The 22,742-nt window shown below is 44.2% G+C and overlaps 1 protein-coding gene across 2 annotated transcripts in view; it reads left to right on the forward strand.

Annotated features, from left to right (window-relative positions):
* FUT8 (fucosyltransferase 8) overlaps positions 1 to 22,742 on the forward strand; it is a 113,466-nt gene that overhangs the window by 42,719 nt on the left and 48,005 nt on the right. For both annotated transcript variants that reach the window (XM_072115188.1, XM_072115190.1), the window contains exons 2-3: positions 5,353 to 5,448; positions 8,619 to 8,951. In XM_072115188.1, the coding sequence (XP_071971289.1) occupies positions 8,680 to 8,951 (272 nt within the window). In that variant the 5' untranslated portion in view covers positions 5,353 to 5,448; positions 8,619 to 8,679. The remainder of the gene's footprint in view (positions 1 to 5,352; positions 5,449 to 8,618; positions 8,952 to 22,742) is intronic.

Here is a 22,742-nt window from a genome sequence, read left to right on the forward strand (position 1 = left end):
CTGATGGTATATAAATCCCCCCCCCCCCCACTGTTACCTACAACATCTTCTCTTTGCCTCTGTCTTTGCTTTTCTCTCGGCCACTCTTCCCACTTCCCTCTGCCATAGACCTCTATGGGAAGCTGTAATCTGACGCCTCTGCGAGCCACAATATGACGTAGGAAACCAAATTTGATTCAGAACTGATTTTTGACTGAATATGAGAAAGGAAAAGTGGTAGGAGGAAAAGGACCAGATTAGAGGACGAAGAAGCTTCATTTTATAAAGATTTCTATGTTTGTCCTTCATACTTTAGCACAGTTTAAATCCGTCAACAATATAATTTCGGAGAGGACTTCTTTTCTGACTTTTGTTCAAGTGGTCTGCACTGATGCTACTCAATCTACAGCAGGTGGGCTATAAATAAGCAGTGTGTAAACTATGTAGTGTACCATTATCCCTCCTCAGTAGTGCATAGAGGTGTCTCTAGTTGAACCTTTACTGATCTAATATTGATGCTCTAGTTTCGGAAGATTTCTTAAGCCGTACTTTGCCGGGAGTCAGGTGAGTAATGTCTGTTTGATTTGTTTAATTACACATTCCTACGGCTAATACACAATCAACCAAATATACTGACATTTAAGTCCTTCCACCACGGATCATCACACCGCTAATTAGACGCGGGTTTATTAGGACGAGAAGCTTCTGCTTTGATTAATTTGTTTGGCAGTTACTTCTCTTGTTACCGTCTTTTCACCTTTTTCCAAGATTTATGGCGTCGCTTCAAATGCTCCTATCTTCGGTTCTATAGTAACTAGAAATATGCTGCTGGTGTCATATTAAAGATAAGTATCTCATCTTTCAGATCACATCAGGATTGTGGTTCTCTGCGCTACAGAACCGGAGATACAGGCAGTTAAAAAAAAAATGGCAGGAACTGGATCTTTATCTGCAGCTCACGTTTCTGACTAGTATGTCCTTAAAGGAAATGTACCACCCAAGGATCAAGGATTGAAAAACAGGGACACTTACATGCTGGTGTGTGCCCCCTCTTCTTTTGTCTTCTTATGCTTTTGTATTTACATACAAAAGCTTTAAAAAATTATGCAAAAGAGCCTGAGGGGCTCCAGGCTTCATTAACATCTACGGAACCCAGAGCCTCTCAGGCTCATTTACATAATTTTAAAGCCTTTGTTTATAAATACAAAGGCATAAAGAAATATAAGAGTGGATCCTGCCAGAGGGGGAACACGCCAGCATGTAAGTGTGCTTGGTTTTCAATCCTTGATTCTGGGATGGTAGATTTCCTTTAAGGATAAACTAGTCAGAAACGCAGGCTGCAGATAAAGATCTATTTCCCGCCTTCTTTTAACTGCTTGCGTCTCCGGTTTTGTAAGTAACCAAACAACAATGGTGTGATCTGAAAGAAGAGTTTCTTATCTTTAATATGACACCACAAGCATTTTTCCAGGTCCAATAGAACAGAAGATGGAGGAAGCTGAAGTGACACTTCCCCCAGCAGCCTCCATACTTGACTCATCTCGGACAAATCTAATTCTTCTCTGCTTATTTTCACGTGATTTTGGACCACTTTTTTTTTTTTTAGGTAATTGGTTAAGATTTCACATAAAAAAGGGAATTCTGAAACGGGACATTTCATACCCGACCTGATGGTGTAAGTAGTTTAGTGGAGAAAAAAAAACTGGTGCCCGGATCCTTCTAAAGATTTTTGAGTGAGAGGAGAGACCCATGTTGTGTGCATATAATGTTGTCATTAAAGGAAACCTACCATTTGATTTGATGCATTATGAAGCAAACATACCTTCAGACTGCTGTAGCTACACTGATGCAGGATCATATCTTGGTTAATCCCTGAGATGAGTGGTTTTGCTTAAAAAACAATTATAACATTCAGGACCTTGGGAAAGCTGGGACAGCATGGCTTCCTCGATCAACTCATCACACAAGGGAGCTTGGCATTACAAATGGAGGTTAGTCAAGCATAACTTATCATCCTGAGCTGGATCACTCATACACAGCAGCTAGGGAATGGTGCAGCAATTGATTATTCTGACTGGCAGGGAGAAAAGTGATTGCATCATCATCTCCTGTAGAGAAGAACCTCATATGCTAGGGGAAGCAAGTGCTGAAAGAGCTTCATTATCATAATGCTATATCTGTTTTATCAGCAAAACCACTCAGCACGGGGATTAACCAAGATATGATCCTGTATCAGTGTAGCTACAGCATTCTCAAGGTATGTTTGCTTCATAATGCATCATACCTTTAACATATAAGAGAAACATATGAATTGTGAGAGGAGCTAATTAGTAAGTTTTCTATCCTACCCCAAGTGCTTTATCCTTCTCAGTACTTCTCTATTCCTTTGAGTGAGCTGAAAAAGTTCTGGAGCTGTACTTTAAGGGTGTAATGTATGTGAGACAGTATAGCAGCTAGTTCCCCAGCCACCAGCGGATAGAGCCTGCATAGGGGTAACCTGCAGAAAAGTAGCCCAAAATGGCCATGTTTACTCGTAGTACCATTGATTTATGCAGCGTTGGTGTGAAGGTGAGGTAGGTGGTAAAGGTGCTGCCCTTCTTCTTTGTATGTGTTTAGTTAATTATTTAGCTGACTAGTTGTATACAGGTTTGTAATGAGCAGTCCCATTTCTGGGTAGTCCTAATGAGGTCATACATTTCACAATCCGCCGGATGCAATCATTTCTCGTTCCATTAGGGCGCTCAGCGGAGGCCGGCTCAGTGCTCCGGAGAACTGGGATGACTTATAGGAAAGGGTCTTCCATTAATTAATGTAATGTTGTTATTTGTTTTTTTTCCTTGGATTCATGTATATTTTATAAGCTTGTGTATTGTGTTATAGCGATGGTTTTATGGCTTTCCAGTGCTCAGGATTTGTGGTGCATTTGCGGTAATTAATCAGGCGACTTTCGATTACATTGCCCCGGCTCCCAGGAGCACTTAGCGCTATTTATCTGCAAAGTAAATTTCACGAGGCCTCTGCTCATCTGAATACGCCAGGTTTTATAATTGATATTTCCGCTTGATTCTTTTTAATGTCGGACACTATTAGGTGGTGAGGCGCTACATGAAATAATTTTTCTTATTTCCTACTTGGTGCCTTACTAAATCCGGAATAAAAGGTACTACTGTACTGCTACTTGTTTAAAGGGGTGTCCACTCTTGACAATTAAGCATTTTTTTTTTTTACTTTAAAAACCCTCTAAATATTTATAAATTATAGGTTTCAATTAGCAACTATGCTGACTCTACCAGTCATGGGGTCCATGTGATCCCCGGGACACAATCATGGCAGCAGCCGGGCACACGGGTCAGGGCAGCAGCCGGGCACACGGGTCAGGGCAGCATGGGGGGGGGCACGGGTCAGGGCAGCATGGAGGGGGGCAGAGGTCAGGGCAGCAGGGGGGGCAGAGGTCAGGGCAGCAGGGGGGGGCACGGGTCAAGGGAACTAGTTGGGACAGCTGGGACATCATGAAAGCTCTTAACTAGTTAAAAGGAACATATTATAGGGAAAAATCTTGACCCCCTGGATGTCCTTTTTTGATTGACAGAATAAAGATTATAAATGAAATGACAAAATTAAAAAATAAAAAAAAAACATCACTGATGTGGAAATTGCAGAAACAATTGACATATCAGAAACTGTGTGTGGTGGCCCCATGCTGACTAACCCCTTAATCTCATTGAGAAAAAAAAAAATCTCTAAAAATCCATTGGCCACTGTTGCCCATGTGCCTTTACTGCTTTAATAATTATGTTCATCAAGTCATTCAGCGGTCCTGATACTTGTACTGTGTGATTCTTTGTTTATATGTTTGAGCTCTGCTTAATAGGAGGAGCTGAAGCAGGATATTATCACTTATCCTGCTCCCTCCCCTCTTCTTGTGCATGTCGGATTGTAAGAATAAAGCCTAAGTGGGTGACACCCTGAGGGTGGGCTAGAGCCTCTCTGGCTACCGCTTCCCGCGTTGTTGACCCTAAGTTCTGACCTGCTTCGGCCAGTGATTGGCCAACAAAGAAAGCAATGCCCCCCTCTAGGGGTCTCCATAGAGACTTTTTAGGACCGTGTAGACCTCTCATGGGCCGAAGCAAGTACACTGAGATACGGTCCAGAAAACTGGAGTACTGGACTCGGGAACTGGGAGCAGATGTTTTTTTTCCTTTCCTAGATTTCGGGAAAGCTCCCATCCTGAGGCATATATATATATATATATATATATATATCTCTATCTCTCTATCTCTCTATCTCTCTATCTATATATATCTATCTCTATCTCTATCTATATATATCTATATCTCTATCTCTATCTCTATCTATATATATCTCTATCTCTCTATCTCTCTATCTATATATATCTCTATCTCTATCTATATATATCTCTATCTCTATCTATATATATCTCTATCTCTATCTATATATATCTCTATCTCTATCTATATATATCTCTATCTCTATCTATATATATCTCTATCTCTATATATCTCTATCTCTATCTATATATATCTCTATCTCTATATATCTCTATCTCTATCTCTATCTCTATATATCTCTATCTCTATCTATATATATCTCTATCTATATATATCTCTATCTCTATCTCTATCTATATATATCTCTATATATATCTCTATCTCTATCTCTCTATATATATCTCTATCTCTATCTCTCTATATATATCTCTATCTCTCTATATATATCTCTATCTCTCCTCCATTTCCTACTATGGGACTATAGGTGTCCCCTTAATCATTGACATTTTCTATCTTTTTACTATTTTATCTGATTTTTTTACTTTGCTTTTCCTTTTTGTATTCTTGTGACTCCCGGCAGCTCTGCAGCACAATATGATGCGCGTCTTGTTTCTGCTTTCTCCTCCTGAGCTACAATCTGTTTACTTCATGGCTATTCCCATGTGGGCTCCACAAGGGGAAAAACACCCCCCCCTCCTCCTCCTCCTCCTCCCAGGACCCACTGGGGGAATCGCGTTTTATAGAGTGATTGTTTATCCATCTGCAGCTGTGTCCGTCCTCTGATGCCCCTGGTTATACCCGGGGACGGACATTGATTGAATTTATTACCCATGATAAGCGGAATTGGTACATTTTTGAAGAAAGTGGATAAATCTGATAAAGTTTAGTGGATACTGGACACGTTTTGGTTATGTATCGGTGAACAAAACTCGATATAGTTCCATTTTTATGTTGTTTCATGTAGCGTTGCACTGTAGTCTTTATCCTGTGGCGCTGAGGACCTCGGGGCTGTCCAGGGACTTGATACCTGATGATGATAATTATGTCTTGTAATCATAGTCGTCTATTTTCCTCCTTTTGTCAGACACGTGAAGACACGACGCAGCTGTCAGACGCTCCACGCTTTGCTGATCTCTCCCCGTGCCGGCGCTGAGGAGACATCGGACTATGATCTAACCAAGTAAGTAATGAGGAAGCCTGACAAATACACGGCTAAGGGAACACAAAAAGTACAATTATGTATTAACTAGTAAAACCTTGTGGGTGAGACTGCGGCGGAAAAAGGGCGACAGCAGCAGGCGGTGAACGTGGCTGACCCGTGCCAGGCAGCTGCTGCCAAGGCAAATAACATAATGAGTTGTATTAGGAGAGGCGTAGACGCCGATAAGGACATTGGCGTCATACCCATCACTACGTGGAGTATTGAGCCTCTTCTCAAAGTCTTCACACGTGTGTGTACTTGTGTTTTCTAGTCTGAGATATGTTTGGGGGGGGGGGAGGGGTTTGCCCAACTTAATAAAAAAAAAAAATTTTTTTAGGCATACAAGCATGAGTAAGTGTGGGCAAGTTGTACTTTGCACCTAAAAAGTCTCAAAAGTAGAGAAAGAAAAAAAGCACCAATCAAAGGAAGTATATTGCTAAGATGCGTTAGGAACATTTACAAGAGACACCAACTCACCGGAAAATGTAATAACACCCTGGCGTAGGCGCCATAAAAAAAGTGCAAATACCCTCAAAAAGGCACAAAAAGGAAAAAAAAAAAGCTAAAAATAAAGAAAAAATTAAGCTTACAGTCTATGAGGATAAAGGTGTGACACAAGAGCTTACAGTCTATGAGGATAAAGGTGTGACACAAGAGCTTACAGTCTATGAGGATAAAGGTGTGACACAAGAGCTTACAGTCTATGAGGATGAGGGGGTGACACAAGAGCTTACAGTCTATGAGGATAAAGGTGTGACACAAGAGCTTACAGTCTATGAGGATAAAGGTGTGACACAAGAGCTTACAGTCTATGAGGATGAGGGGAGTGACACAAGAGCTTACAGTCTATGAGGATAAAGGTGTGACACAAGAGCTTACAGTCTATGAGGATGAGGGGGTGACACAAGAGCTTACAGTCTATGAGGATGAGGGGAGTGACACAAGAGCTTACAGTCTATGAGGATGAGGGGGTGACACAAGAGCTTACAGTCTATGAGGATGAGGGGGTGACACAAGAGCTTACAGTCTATGAGGATGAGGGGTGACACAAGGGCATACAGTCTATGAGGATAAAGGTGTGACACAAGAGCTTACAGTCTATGAGGATAAAGGTGTGACACAACAGCTTACAGTCTATGAGGATAAAGGTGTGACACAAGAGCTTACAGTCTATGAGGATAAAGGTGTGACACAAGAGCTTACAGTCTATGAGGATAAAGGTGTGACACAAGAGCTTACAGTCTATGAGGATAAAGGTGTGACACAAGAGCTTACAGTCTATGAGGATGAGGGGGTGACACAAGAGCTTACAGTCTATGAGGATAAAGGTGTGACACAAGAGCTTACAGTCTATGAGGATGAGGGGAGTGACACAAGAGCTTACAGTCTATGAGGATAAAGGTGTGACACAAGAGCTTACAGTCTATGAGGATGAGGGGGTGACACAAGAGCTTACAGTCTATGAGGATGAGGGGAGTGACACAAGAGCTTACAGTCTATGAGGATGAGGGGGTGACACAAGAGCTTACAGTCTATGAGGATGAGGGGGTGACACAAGAGCTTACAGTCTATGAGGATGAGGGGTGACACAAGGGCATACAGTCTATGAGGATAAAGGTGTGACACAAGAGCTTACAGTCTATGAGGATAAAGGTGTGACACAAGAGCTTACAGTCTATGAGGATAAAGGTGTGACACAAGAGCTTACAGTCTATGAGGATAAAGGTGTGACACAAGAGCTTACAGTCTATGAGGATAAAGGTGTGACACAAGAGCTTACAGTCTATGAGGATGAGGAGGTGACACAAGAGCTTACAGTCTATGAGGATGAGGGGGTGACACAAGAGCTTATAGTCTATGAGGATGAGGGGGGCACAAGAGCTTACAGTCTATGAGGATGAGAGGGCGACACAAGAGCTTACAGTCTATGAGGATGAGGGGGTGACACAAGAGCTTACAGTCTATGAGGATGAGGGGGTGACACAAGAGCTTACAGTCTATGAGGATGAAGGGGGTGACACAAGAGCTTACAGTCTATGAGGATGAGGAGGTGACACAAGAGCTTACAGTCTATGAGGATGAAGGGGGTGACACGAGCTTACAGTCTATGAGGATGAGGGGGTGACACAAGAGCTTACAGTCTATGAGGATGAGGTGGTGACACAAGAGTTTACAGTCTATGAGGATGAGGGGTGACACAAGAGCTTACAGTCTATGAGGATGAGGGGGTGACACAAGAGCTTACAGTCTATGAGGATGAGGGGGTGACACAAGAGCTTACAGTCTATGAGGAGGAGGGTGACACAAGAGCTTACAGTCTATGAGGATGAAGGTGACACAAGAGCTTACAGTCTATGAGGATGAGGAGGTGACACAAGAGCTTACAGTCTATGAGGATGAGGGGGTGACACAAGAGCTTACAGTCTATGAGGATGAGGGGGTGACACAAGAGCTTACAGTCTATGAGGATGAGGGGGTGACACAAGAGCTTACAGTCTATGAGGATGAGGGGGTGACACAAGAGCTTACAGTCTATGAGGATGAGGGGGTGACACAAGAGCTTACAGTCTATGAGGATGAAGGGGGTGACACAAGAGCTTACAGTCTATGAGGATGAGGGGGTGACACAAGAGCTTACAGTCTATGAAGATGACGGGGTGACACAAGAGCTTACAGTCTATGAGGATGAAGGGGGTGACACAAGAGCTTACAGTCTATGAGGATGAGGGGTGACACAAGAGCTTACAGTCTATGAGGATGAGGAGGTGACACAAGAGCTTACAGTCTATGAGGATGAGGGGGTGACACGAGCTTACAGTCTATGAAGATGACGGGGTGACACAAGAGCTTACAGTCTATGAGGATGAGGGGGTGACACAAGAGGTATAAGAGCTTGTATAGGATATACTGTAGACAAATTACTTTTTTTTTTGTTCCTGTGACTATAGGATATTCACAATTTTGGGATATCATGGAAACAAGGATTATAGAGGACCTGCATATATATATTTTTTTTACGAGAGATGTGTTTTTCTTTGAAGGTGCAAACTTTTTGTTGCATTATTAACCATTTTACCAAATGTGATCTGAGTACCTCTGTTCTGATGATTGCTGTGTACACTTCCCCATGCTGTGACCTGTACTTGCAGGTTCTCCGGAGGTGCGGGGCGCTGACCATGGCTCTGGTGCTGAGTGACTGGTGATCTTCAGATGACGAGGAAGACGTTGGGAGTACAATGTTTCTTTCATGAGACGGCGCTCTGTGGGCAGAAGCTGAAGATGCGTCCATGGACGGGATCCTGGCGTTGGATAATGCTCATTCTCTTTGCCTGGGGGACATTACTCTTTTACATCGGAGGACACTTGGTGAGAGATAATGATAACCCCGACCACTCCAGTAGAGAACTTTCTAAGATATTGGCCAAGCTCGAACGGTTAAAGCAGCAGAATGAAGACTTGAGAAGGATGGCCGAATCCCTCAGGTAAGAGATAGTCTGCGACTATTTCATGTACTTTTTCGGCCTTGTATTATGTTAGTTGGTTATCTGAATGGATTTCCTGCGTTGTCTTCGGGTGAGTTGTGTGGTTATGATCAAGAGATTTACCTTACATGTCCTTCCGCTTCCTGACGGTCGTGTATTATGTGTGTACTGCCAGGGATTTGTGCCAAAAATTGTCATGGGTGCGACCCATGCCCCCTCTCTATGCTCCAGCACGCCCTCAGCTTCTCGCCTGTCCCCGTTCCAGCTCCGGCGGTCCCCCCAGAAGATTTAAGGGGCCAGCGCACCGTTGATTGGTGCTGGCCATTCCCAGAATCCCTTATAACCCAGCCTCTACCTGCACACCTGGCCGGATCTTTGTGCCTCATAGCCATTGTGAAAGCTTGCTATCTATGCCTCGTGCCCATACTGCGATTTCTTGTTGTGACGCCCGGTTCCGTTATGGACTCTGATCCTGTGCTGCCCGTTTCGACCTCCTGCCTGTCCCCGACCACGATCTAGCCTTACGATTCTGTACCTCGCCTTTTCCCGGCACCGTAGCCAAAGTCACACCTGCGTAACGACCTGGTGGTAATACTCTGCACCAAGTACAACCTGCTTTGCATCGGGCTCTGGTGAAAACCGGCTACCACTTAGACTGCGGTCCCAGGTGTCTGCACGTACGCGGTGGCCCACTGGGTCCACTGCCGCTGGTTCCTGACAAATGGCTCCGTCTATTGCTATTGGTGATCACGGTGTAGAGAGAGATGTGACAGCGCCATTGTACAAGAGGGTCCTCTGATGATTAACCTTCAGGATTACACAGTTGATGGATTATCATGACTCCCTGGTAGCCCAACTCAAGTCCCCAGGTCTGTGGTAAACATCCGCCCAATGTCTGTGTGTGTGTGACAAAACAATATTCTGTATCGCAGAGCATAATACACTGATCACAGCTGCTAGTCCTCTATTGGGACAGGACATTGGGAAATAAAATAATAAATACAACTGCTATATGTCCTGTAAAAAACAAGTCCTCGCGTGATTATAGTCATAAGAATACAAGGTCTTGGAATACAGTGACGAAAAAGGTTTTTATGCAGTTTAGGAACAGCAGGACAAGGATTGGATCTAGAACTCAGAAGACAGTTTACGTTAAAGCAAACTACCATCAAAATCAAGCATGGACGATAAACTGGGGACACCAGGGCTCATACAAACTGGCTTGCCCACTGCGCATCCACATAAAAAAGCAAACGTGTGATGTCTGTGGTGCTGCAATTTCTCTCTCACTGTCTGCGCATCCGTGAAAAAACAATTTATAGGAGCATACGATCCTCGAAAAACGCTGGTCTGACCCCTTACACATAGATCCAGGCACTGGAATTTTCTTATATTTGTTATCCATGGCCTCCCAAAGTCAACTTTTACAATTATGCTAATGAGCCTAAAGTGCTTCTAGCACTGTTCCCAGGGTCTCTCCAAGCTGTAGCTTCATAGGCTGTTACACTGTGCAGGATCACTTCCCCCTCCCATCATGTGCTGAAACATGCAACTTCCTCTGCTGCAGTAAGATTACATCAGAAGAAGGGGTGGGGGTGCTGTGGGAGAAGGAAAGGGGGTGTTGTAACCCAGCCTTACATAATGACCATGGGGGCAGATTCCTACATATACATGCGAGTGGCTGATAGCAGGGAACAATAGACTGCATATAATAGAGGTCAGCCTGCTACGATAGGAACTTGTAGTGTGAATTCTGCATTTTTCACTTAGGGCAACATATTAAAACTTTCCCCGAGTATGAGAAAAAACGCCTGATTCATCATGAGCGCAGTCTCTCCCACTTCATCCTCCTCTACAGCCAAATAGTATGAGCTCTCATTTATATCCCCAAAGGTTTTCTTGGATTCTGGGAATGTTTTGTCTTTTGTTTTTTACTGAAAGAGAAGGATCTATTTCGCCTAATCCCGTCCCCTCATTGCATTAAAAAAAATCTACCATCAAAATCCAGCGAGAGCTTAAACATCATACATTATAAAATCAACTTTTAAAATTATGTTAATGAGTTAGAAGGGCTCCTGGGGGTGTTGCTACAGCCCCTCGATGCTGTAGCTTCAGAGGCTGTTACACTTTCTCCCACTGCTCCTTCTGCTCTTTTCTGTCTGTTGAAGTCTCTTATAGTGGGAAGGGAGATGTGCTCCTGCACAGTGTAGCAAACTATGAAGCTACACCCACATATGGGCTCAGGTAACACCCCCAGGAGCCCTTCTAACTCCGTAAACTACCATATATACTCGAGTACAACCCTAGTTTACTCGGCTTATACTCGAGTAAAAACAATATAGGTTTTACCAGGTTTTTGTGGTAAAATTGGGGGCCTCGGCTGATACTTGGGTCGGCTTATACTCGAGCATATACGGTAATTTAAAAGTTGAACAGAAATGACTACTTATAAAATCTGGTGCAGAGATCCCGACATCGATTTTTCTCCTCAAGCTCCTCCCACACACCCTTACTCTTCCTGTTTGTAACGTTGCTGCATATTATAGATACTTCCTTTTATTTATATGGGTACTCACTCCATTGCTGTAAAAAAAAAAAACCCATTTTTTATTTGTTTATTTATTTTTTTCATTTAATTAAAATATATTTTATTATTATTTTTTTTTTTTTACATTTTTCCCCTGAGACTCCTCACTTCATAATCCTACATTTTCCCCTCTAACAAAGTCAAACATAAACTGCATAAAACATAAAAGCAGCAAAACAGGAGGGAGGGGGGGGGGGCACCACCCCATCGATTTCACATGTGCGGACGCCCAAAGCAAAATTCACTGAGTCATGTGCAATATGTCCGCTAAAATAAAATGGGTCATTGCCTGGAGACGGCGCGGCTTGTGGTATAGAGGGGACGGGCGCTTTGTGTAGTCATCTGTACATCGAGGCTTTTCAGTCTCTGTTCTTCCTCAGGTTGTTATCGCGGTGGAGGATTTATTTTATTATGTCTATATATACTTTTATGTTGTGTATTGGAGTGGTGGTGGGGGTCCATCATTTTAGGTTCTCGCTATTTTTAAGCAGTTTTATGTCCAGTCTCCGGTGGACGTCGCAAATGAGTAATAAAGGATAAATCGGTGGGGATCAGTGCCTGGACCCTCGCCAAACACACTAAATGGGGGTCACACCGCGCTCTGCTGTTTTTGTTAGTCTTTGAATTGAGCACCAACATTAAAGCGGACCTTAACACATTCAAAATAAATACTTCATAAAACAAAAACTATTATTATAAAACTTTGCCCTTATCCCTAAATGGTTCCTGTACATGGCAGCATTTTTCTGATTGACAGGTCTCATTGCTACAAACATACTGCCGGTATAGTCCAGGAGGTAGATAATGCAACTCAAAGTTGAGAGAGACAGACAGGGATTGTGTGTGACTCTGCTCTGGAACATCATTAACCACTTCATTGTCATGTAATAGAGCAGTTTCCTGAGCATTAGTGACATGATACATGTGCATTGTCATGTAGTAGAGCAGGTATCGGAGCATGGTACATGTGCTTAACCATGTGGTAGAGCAGGTATCTGAGCAGTAGTGACATGGTACATGTACATTACCATGTGGTAGAGAAGGTATCTGAGAATTGGTGACAAAGTACATGTGTATTGTTATGCAGTATAGCAGGTGTCTGAGCATTAGTGATGTGGTACATATTTATTGTCATGTAGTAGAGCAGGTGTCTGAGCATTAGTGACATGGGACATGCACATTGTCATGTAGTAGAGAAGGTGTCTGAGCATTAGTGACATGGTACGTGTGTATTGTCATTTAGTAGAGCAGGTGCCCTGAGCATTAGTGACATGGTGCATGTACATTGTTGAGTAGTAGGACAGGTGTCTGAGCATTAGTAACATGGTGCATGTACATTGTCACGTAGTAGAGCAGGTGCCTAAGCATTAGTGACTTGGTATGTGTGTATTGTTATTGAGTAGAGCAGGTGCCTAAGCACTAGTGACATGATACATGTGTATTGTCATGCAGTAGAGCAGGTGCCTAAGCACTAGTGACATGGTGCTTGTGTATTGTCATGTAGTAGAGCAGGTGCCTAAGCACTAGTGACATGGTGCATGTGTATTGTCATGTAGTAGAGCAGGTGCCTAAGCACTAGTGACATAGTACATGTGTATTGTCATGTAGTAGAGCAGGTGTCTGAGCATTAGTGACATAGTACATGTGTATTGTCATGTAGTAGAGCAGGTGCCTAAGCACTAGTGACATGGTGCATGTGTATTGTCATGCAGTAGAGCAGGTGCCTAAGCACTAGTGACATGGTGCATGTGTATTGTCATGTAGTAGAGCAGGTGACTGAGCATTAGTGACATGGTGCATGTACATTGTCATGCAGTAGAGCAGGTGCCTAAGCACTAGTGACATGGTGCATGTGTATTGTCATGTAGTAGAGCAGGTGACTGAGCATTAGTGACATGGTACATGTGTATGGTCATGTAGTAGAGCAGGTGCCTCAGTATTAGTGACATGGTACATGTACAGCGTCATGTAGCAGAGCAGGTGCCTGAGCATTAGGAATTGGGGACTGTCCTACCAAGTAAGGGGCAGTGCAAAAAGAGAGGGACCTGAAAAGTTAGACTGTAGGTACTTTACATGGCAATAGAATAATAACCTCCATGCTTTACACTGCTGCCTTCAGAACATCTTAATTTATCTTCACTTAGTTTTGAAGTCTTATTTTCGGGGTAAAGTATGAGATGTTTTGGATGAAGCGCCTCCATGCATAAGCAGACTTAGCTGTCCATGTACACGAGGCTGAGCGCTCGCAGACTCCTCTCCCTAATCCCTTCAGAGAGAGATCCTCGTATGTCAGGTATTCTGATCGATAACTCTGCCAAGCCTGGACTAATAGCGGGACACGGGCGCGCTGAGAAAGTTGAGATGTGCCTCGTTACCATGGCGCCTCGTGAATGGCGGATCAATAAGACGTTCTTCTTTTATATCTCAGCACTTACCTCTTTGTGCGCCGGGCCTCGTCTGCGGGGTCTTCGTGTGTTCTTGTGAGAGTCTATTATGTGAGGCAGTGTTTTATTTAGGACATTTCTCGACGCGGTTTGGAGGCAAAAAAAATTTCAGAAACGCTCGGTTTTAGAAAAAACTGATGAGTGACGCAAGCCGAGCTGGAAATTGGTATCACTGCTCCCAAGATGCATCCAGATAGTCAAACTTTATGAAAGAACGTGCATAATATGGTAAAAAAAAACTTATCTTCAATTAAATTGTTTTACCGTATACTCCAGAGCTGCACTCGCTATTCTGCTGCTGGTGTAGTCACTGTGTACATACATGACATTACTTATCCTGTACTGATCCTGAGTTACATCCTGTATTATACCCCAGAGCTGCACTCACTATACTGCTGCTGGTGCAGTCACTGGGTACATACATGACATTACTTATCCTGTACTGATCCTGAGTTACATCCTGTATTCTACTCCAGAGCTGTACTCACTATTCTGCTGCTGGTGCAGTCACTGTGTACATACATGACATTACTTATCCTGTACTGATCCTGAGTTGCATCCTGTATTATACTCCAGAGCTGCACTCACTATTCTGCTGCTGGTGCAGTCACTGTGTACATACATGACATTACTTATCCTGTACTGATCCTGAGTTACATCCTGTGTTATACTCCAGAGCTGCACTCACTATTCTGCTGCTGGTGCAGTCACTGTGTACATGCATGACATTACTTATCCTGTACTGATCCTGAGTTACATCCTGTATTATACCGCAGAGCTGCACTCACTATTCTGCTGCTGGTGCAGTCACTGTGTACATACATGACATCACTTATCCTGTACTGATCCTGAGTTACATCCTGTATTATACTCCAGAGCTGCACTCACTATTCTGCTGCTGCTGCAGTCACTGTGTACATACATGACATTACTTATCCTGTACTGATCCTGAGTTACATCCTGTATTATACTCCAGAGCTGCACTCACTATTCTGCTGGTTAAATCATTATACAGAAAGTTATAATGTACTAAGCAGTTGTTGAGGACTATAGAGTCACAGTGTACATAGTATTGTATTGGAGAACGCACTCCTTTGTGAATCATAAATAAGAAACTTCTCTTCTGCTAACAGCAGCATTATAAATACAGCTGTGGAGTATAATACTTAAAATTGACAGTCTATATTAAGGGTAAGCATCAACCATTGTCCAAGAGAGCCCTTAAAGATGATCAGTGATGCTAATCTTTTATGTGCCTGCAAATATATTTGATGGCTTCCAACAGGGGTCTTTCATTCTGGGACCACTGCCTAAATGGTGATCGAGATTATGGGAACTGTTGGTGACTCTATTTGGTAACTTTCACTCATTTGCATGTCAGTCATTACCAATGGCCCCTTAGGAGGGTAAAGGGGACCACCTGGGGATTAGTTTGGCAGCCAGAATTGGGGATCTCTGCCCAGGATATGGCTGCCTAGTCTCATTTTTGGTCGGGGGTTGAATTGGCTTAAAGGGAGTTGCAATGATTTGGTGTAGGGATCCCAAATATAGGCCAACAAAAGGTTGTTTGTTGCCATGTAATCACAGAGCCCGCAGCAGTAGTCTCAGTGTCCTGGTTGTGGCCCGGAAGCTGAACCCATGTTGTTTGCTCCAATTCCCTTTCAGTAGGAGCTGTAGCTACAATGTGGACCTCAGCCACAACAGAGATACTGGGCCTATCTTTCTGACTCTGAGCCTGGTGATTATAAGCCACCGAACGTCCAATGTAGGGGACCGGGTACCAGGGTAGGCCACTAGTAGAAGGTCTAGGCCGACCTCTTCTAACATATTCTAGTTCTACGAACCCATTAGCAATGATAATTACCGGCAATGAAGAAGCCGTGAGCGCCGCATATCTAATTGACAGCGATGATCTCTAAAATACAAACCTAATCTGACAACAGAAGCTGAAATGTAAAAAAAAAAAAAAAGAAAAAAATTGGAAAATTCCATATTTCCTCTTCAGAAGAAGAGACGCCTCTAAGAAAAATCGATCTAAAATGCGGCGTGTAACCATCAGATACCTCTGATTAAAAGATCAAATAAAAACTACTGACGTCTAATCCTTCTCTTAATCCACCAGCGGAAATAGTATCCGGGGAGAAAATTCCGAAAGAATCTCTCCGATGTAATCTCTGGAGCCTGGCGTCTGGGTAATAAGGCACCGGGAGTTATTTCCAAAGCGATTCTGTAACTGTGCCGCGATTGTGGGCCGAGGAGCGTGGCGGCCATAGCTATACAGAGTATACGAAAAGTTATATGGCACCAACATAGTCCGTGTATGGATCCAATCAGAGGATACAAAGGGCAGCCATCCCTTTCCTGGTGTAGGGAACTCGTTGTGTACACAGGGGTGGATGATCATTCTGTCATGGGTGGGGCGGCCTGAAGGATTCTGGAGGCGTTACCAGAGCCCCTCTATGCTGTAGCTTTAAAAGTTATTAAGCAATCCCCCCTCCCAAAATGTACTAAAACTCTCTGATGCCATGTGATCACTGTGCTGAGGGGGAGGGGAGGGTGAGACGTGCTTCGCTGCAGTGTAACAGCCTGTGAAGCCAGAGCTCAAAGGGCCCATGGTAGCACTTCAAGCCTTACTTCATTAGCATAATTTTAAAAGTTGATTTTAGAATGAAGAAGGCCATGATAACAAGTAAAAGAATGACTACAGTCACGGTGCCTGGATCTATGAGTAAGTGTTCCCGGTGTATCACGATGGGTTTTGTTGTGTTTTTGTTTTTTTAAATAAATATCCAATCAGATGATAAAATTGCAGATGATAATGTTCAACTGTAAATCCTCAACATCAACCTATAGCGCTGTGGCCATAATTTATTGGAATTCATGTCAGGGTCTACACAAAGGACTAATGACAACCACTGAATGTGTAACATTCCCCCACCTCCACCTCCGACTCTTCTCAGGTGCTAGCGGTCAGGGGAAGCGGGAACCCATTGGCTCCATATCATTGGATAAAATCCAATGCCAGCAGAGTCTGGTTGAATCTCTCTACATTACTTACTAACTTGCATTCAGCCCAGGGGGTTGTGCATATCCCCCCGCCTCCACCTCTGACTCTTCTCAGGTGCCGGCTGTCAGGGGAAGCGGCATCCATTGGCTCCATCCAATGCCAGAGGAGTCTGGTTGAATCTCTCTACATTAATAACTAATTTACTTTCAGCCCAGGGGGTTGTGCATATCCCCCCGCCTCCATCTCAGTCTCTTCTCTGGTACCATCTGTCAGGGGAAGTGGAACCCAATGGCTCCATATCTTCGGAGAAGATCCAATGCCAGCGGAGTCTGGTTGAATCTCTCTATCAGCCAAGGGGGTCGTACACACCTCCTCTGACTCTTCTCAGGTGCCATCTGCCAGGGCAGCTTGAACCCAGTGGTCCGATCTCTTTGTAGATAATCCAATGCCCGAGGAGTCTGGTAGAATCTCTCTCCGTTAATTACTAACGTCTATCCCCAACCTCCGAATCTTCTCTGGTGCCAACTGTCAGGGGAATTGGAGAGAATCTAATGCCGGAGGAGTCTGGATGCATCTTCCATGTTCCACCAAGGCCGTTCTGAGGGTGTATGAGCAGTTGTCTGCGCAGTGTATAGGGGGGGCTTAAGGGTTATTGCCAAAAGAAGAAACTTTGAATCAATATGTAAATGACTACTTGTAGTTATCTGTGGCCGGCCCCCAGCAGCCAATAGTCACAGCTCCGGAACTGACACGTCACAGCCTCCAGACACGTGTGTGTGCACCGATGACCAAATGTACCGGCTCTTCTTAGATTATCACGTACACAACTTTCAGTTTTGAATAAATGTGGCTTTTGTTCTTTTTGCTTAGTGCAGGAACATTTTGGCAAGTGACATCACCGATATAGACTAAAGGGGTACAGCACCTCTGATAAAATTAAGACTCAATGGGTTTTAATATAGCCTTCACCACCTGCTTGCTCTGAGGTTTCCATGGCGATTCTGTGCCAGCACAACTGGTCATGTGACCTCCAATGTTACGAATATACTATATGAATAAGACTAATCCAGCTCTGACCGACGGATAAAAGACGTTTAATTATATATACTCCCTCCAGAGCCCTTCAGACTCATTAACATAATTTGAAAAGATGATTTTAAAAGGAAGGAGGCCATAAAACACAAATCTAAGAAGATTACCGCTGTCACGGTACCTGGATCTATGAGGGAGTGTCCCTGGTTTATCATCATGGTAGATTTCCTTTGAAGAAAAATCTTACCTTTCCACTTTTTTTCCGTTTTATTTGGAGTTGTCCTATTTCCAATATACAAGAGACCATAACATTGAAATAGTTTATGATAATATTTACCAATAATTGTAATAAAAATATTGGGTTTGAATATAATTCTAGAAGAGCAGTGAAGACTGACACTCGGGCATTAGGTTGAAGTTGTAGTATAGAGGGTGCATGTGGTGACAGCTGTAGTGAAGGACACCTCACACTCCGCTACCTCGCTCCCACCAGGATGACGAGAAACCAAACACTTCCATTTTTAGGTCTTTTTTTCTGCAATCCGTTATTTTCGATTACGGTTATTGCCCGATGTATCATTCTGAGAGTTTCTAAACTGCAAAACATCACCTGCTTTCGGTTGTATATGTAAAAGCATTGCGGCCCTGGACTTGCTAGGAATCTCACACAGATGTCTGAAGCTTCAGGTCACTGCTCAGAAATCAACAAAAACAGGTCTAAAAATGAAGTATTTGTAGTTAGTGATTATTATGGCGGTAGTGCAGGTGGTTGTGCTCTTCTGCTCTGGTTTCTGTGCATCTGTACGCTGCCACGAGGAAACCGCAGTAGAGCGGATACATAGGTGCTCATCCGTGCACACCTCACTGCCTGGGGGTCATTGTAGACCATCCCGAGGAGTTACTACAGAGCCCAGGAGCGGAGGGAGGTCCGCAAGGCACAAACCAGTTGTCCTTACATATATGTATGTATACAGAGCGAGAGGTGATTATTTCTACATACGGCCTGTGGATGGGTCAGCATTCAGCCGTGGCTGCTTTTTTCAGCCTGTGGATGGGCCAGCATTCAGCGGTGGCTGCTTTCCTGAGCCTGTGGATGGGTCAGCATTCAGCCGTGGCTGCTTTTCTCAGCCTATGGATGGGTCAGCATTCAGCCGTGGCTGCTTTTCTCAGCCTATGGATGGGTCAGCATTAAGCGGTGGCTGCTTTCCTGAGCCTGTGGATGGGTCAGCATTCAGCCGTGGCTGCTTTTGTCAGCCTATGGATGGGTCAGCATTCAGCCGTGGCTGCTTTTGTCAGCCTATGGATGGGTCAGCATTCAGCCGTGGCTACTTTTCTTAATCTGCAGATGGGACAGCATTCAGCCGTGGCTGCTTTTCTCTGCCTGTGGATGATTCGGTGTTCAGCCGTGGCTGCTTTTCTCTGCCTGTGGATGATTCGGCGTTCAGCCATGGCTGCTTTTCTCATCCAGCGGATGGGTCAGCATTCAGCCGTGGCTGCTTTTCTCTGCCTGTGGATGATTCGGCGTTCATCCGTGGCTGCTTTTCTCGGCCTGTGGATGATTCGGCGTTCAGCCATGGCTGCTTTTCTCGGCCTGTGGATGATTCGGCGTTCAGCCATGGCTGCTTTTCTCATCCAGCGGATGGGTCAGCATTCAGCCGTGGCTGCTTTTCTAGCCTGTGGATGATTCGGTGTTCAGCTGTGGCACTTTTTTATCATTCTGTGGGAGGCTAAGCTTCAAGCTGCAACTACATTTCCATAGCCTTGGGGAAGCATTTCTTTCATGTTTAGCCAGATAAAAGAGCCTTGATGTGATTGTACAAACTTTTTGGCTGGTTACACACCAGCAGGTTTGATCCATCAAACTCTCTGCATGCGCTGGCTGGCACACACATCAGATCACTGAGCAGCCGGAACTGAACTCGGCACGTTGGTTCAATTACGATTCCTCAGAATTCAGACCGGACATTGTAGCCGGCACACGCTTTACGTATATAACCTGTTCGTGTGTAGCCGGCCTTATTATTATAACAGATAATGGTCTGATTGGAGCGGGTCTGACCACTATGGCCACTCTGACCACGGATCCTATTCTCACGAATCGATGGAGTGGCAGGTAGACCTTTCGTCCTGCCGATCTTTACTATGGGAGTATCGGATATTTGTGTGCACTGCCCACCGGTATCTCCTACAATGCTTATAAAAACACACAACAGGTGGTCTCTGCTCACCCCTAGGACACATGGAATGTAGTTAATGAGATGCCCGGAAACCACAGAACTGGGCCGGCTCCGGTGAGGTGTATCCTGGGAAACGCTGCGTAGGACCGAGGAAGGAAGGGAGGAATCAAATACGGACATCACCCACTAGTTGAAAGGGTGTCCAGCACCCAGGCAAAAATAGAAAGGTTAAAAATCCACTTTATGGAAGGAAAAAAAAAAACCATGTAGGGACTTCCTTATGTGACGCGTTTCGGACTAACACGGGTCCTTAGTCGTAGCGAAGGATTCAACCAGATTCATTTCTGACTTTTCCTCCCCTCATTATGAAAATTTTCCATTTGCTTTTCCCGTGTTCATCGTAGCGCTCTTAATAAAAGTTTTCTTCAGGGAAATCTCTTTGCTCTGGTACCTAGCCAATTTTTTTTTTTTTTTCCTTCCTCCCGCTTCTTCTCTGACCTTTTTGACGGGAGTCTTCTCTAATTGACTGCCAATGTCCTTCATGTAATTTTTAATGAGCACGAAACATTAGAAAGATTATTCGGGAACAAGAAATTGGATTTCTTCCTGCTCTAAAGCCGCGCTCCGCTAAGACGGCCACGTTCTCCTCCGATTCACAAAGAAGCTAAAGGATTTTCCACAAAACGTCTCCTCTATGATGGGGAGTTCAAAGCGGTTTTGTCGATAGGAAGTTTCGGCTTTATGGCATCGCGTTGGGTTTTTAAGAGGAGCTGAAAAGGATCATCAAGTCACGTTAGACAACGGCCAAAGAATGTGAATCGCGCTCGTAATATATCACATTGTGCAGTAATTCTCTTTATCTCAGGGATTTGGACTCTTTATTGCTGGAGTCAGAGACGTATATTTGCTGGAAAGGATATATGACTTCCTTCTTCAGGACAGCGCCCCCCTCGTCCGGAGTGGTATTACAGTTTAGTACTACTCAAATTCATGAAATAACTTGATCAATCCTAATCTACACTCACCGGCCACTTTATTAGGTACACCATGCTAGTAACGGGTTGGACCCCCTTTTGCCTTCAGAACTGCCTCAATTCTTCGTGGCATAGATACAACAAGGTGCTGGAAGCTCCTCAGAGATTTTGGTCCATATTGACATGATGGCATCACACAGTTGCCGCATATTTGTCGGCTGCACATCCATGATGCGAATCTCCCGTTCCACCACATCCCAAAGATGCTCTATTGGATTGAGATGTGGTGACTGTGGAGGCCATTTGAGTCCAGTGACCTCATTGTCATGTTCAAGAAACCAGTCTGAGATGATTCCAGCTTTATGACATGGCGCATTATCCTGCTGAAAGTAGCCATCAGATGTTACAGGGTACATTGTGCTCATAAAGGGATGGACATGGTCAGCAACAATACTCAGGTAGGCTGTGGCGTTGCAACGATGCTCAATTGGTACCAAGGGGCCCAAAGAGTGCCAAAAAAATATTCCCCACACCATGACACCACCACCACCAGCCTGAACCGTTGATACAAGGCAGGATGGATCCATGCTTTCATGTTGTAGACGCCAAATTCTGACCCTACCATCCGAATGTCGCAGCAGAAATCGAGACTCATCAGACCAGGCAACGTTTTTCCAATCTTCTACTGTCCAATTTCGATGAGCTTGTGCAAATTGTAGCCTCAGTTTCCTGTTCTTAGCTGAAAGGAGTGGCACCCGGTGTGGTCTTCTGCTGCTGTAGCCCATCTGCCTCAAAGTTGGACGTACTGTGCGTTCAGAGATGCTCTTCTGCCTACCTTGGTTGTAACGGGTGGCGATTTGAGTCACTGTTGCCTTTCTATCAGCTCGAACCAGTCTGCCCATTCTCCTCTGACCTCTGGCATCAACAAGGCATTTCCGCCCACAGAACTGCCGCTCACTGGATGTTTTTTCTTTTTCGGACCATTCTCTGTAAACCCTAGAGATGGTTGTGCGTGAAAATCCCAGTAGATCAGCAGTTTCTGAAATACTCAGACCAGCCCGTCTGGCACCAACAACCATGCCACGTTCAAAGGCCTCAAATCACCTTTCTTCCCCATACTGATGCTCGGTTTGAACTGCAGGAGATTGTCTTGTCCATGTCTACATGCCTAAATGCACTGAGTTGCCGCCATGTGATTGGCTGATTTGAAATTATGTGTTAACGAGCAGTTGGACAGGTGTACCTAATAAAGTGGCCGGTGAGTGTATATCGTTACACGTTCGTATGAGTTGAACGTGTAAAATATGTTATTTCCTATTAATTGTTGACCAATTACTCATTAGATGGGATCAAAGCCGTAACTTGTAATATCTGCATAGAGGGTTAATTGAAAAGGTCACGGTGACTCGTCTCTGCTTCCTTCTGAGCATAAGAGATATAATGACATGCTAAGGGCTTATTCACACATCAGTAGTTTTCGTCCATGAGCCATCGGTGTTTCCATAGACTGTTGCTAGGAGATGTGAACACGAAAAATTGCAGTCTTAAAGGAAATCTACCATCAAAACCA

Source organism: Engystomops pustulosus, chromosome 7, assembly GCF_040894005.1.
Source record: "Engystomops pustulosus chromosome 7, aEngPut4.maternal, whole genome shotgun sequence".
Classification (NCBI taxonomy): domain Eukaryota; kingdom Metazoa; phylum Chordata; class Amphibia; order Anura; family Leptodactylidae; genus Engystomops; species Engystomops pustulosus.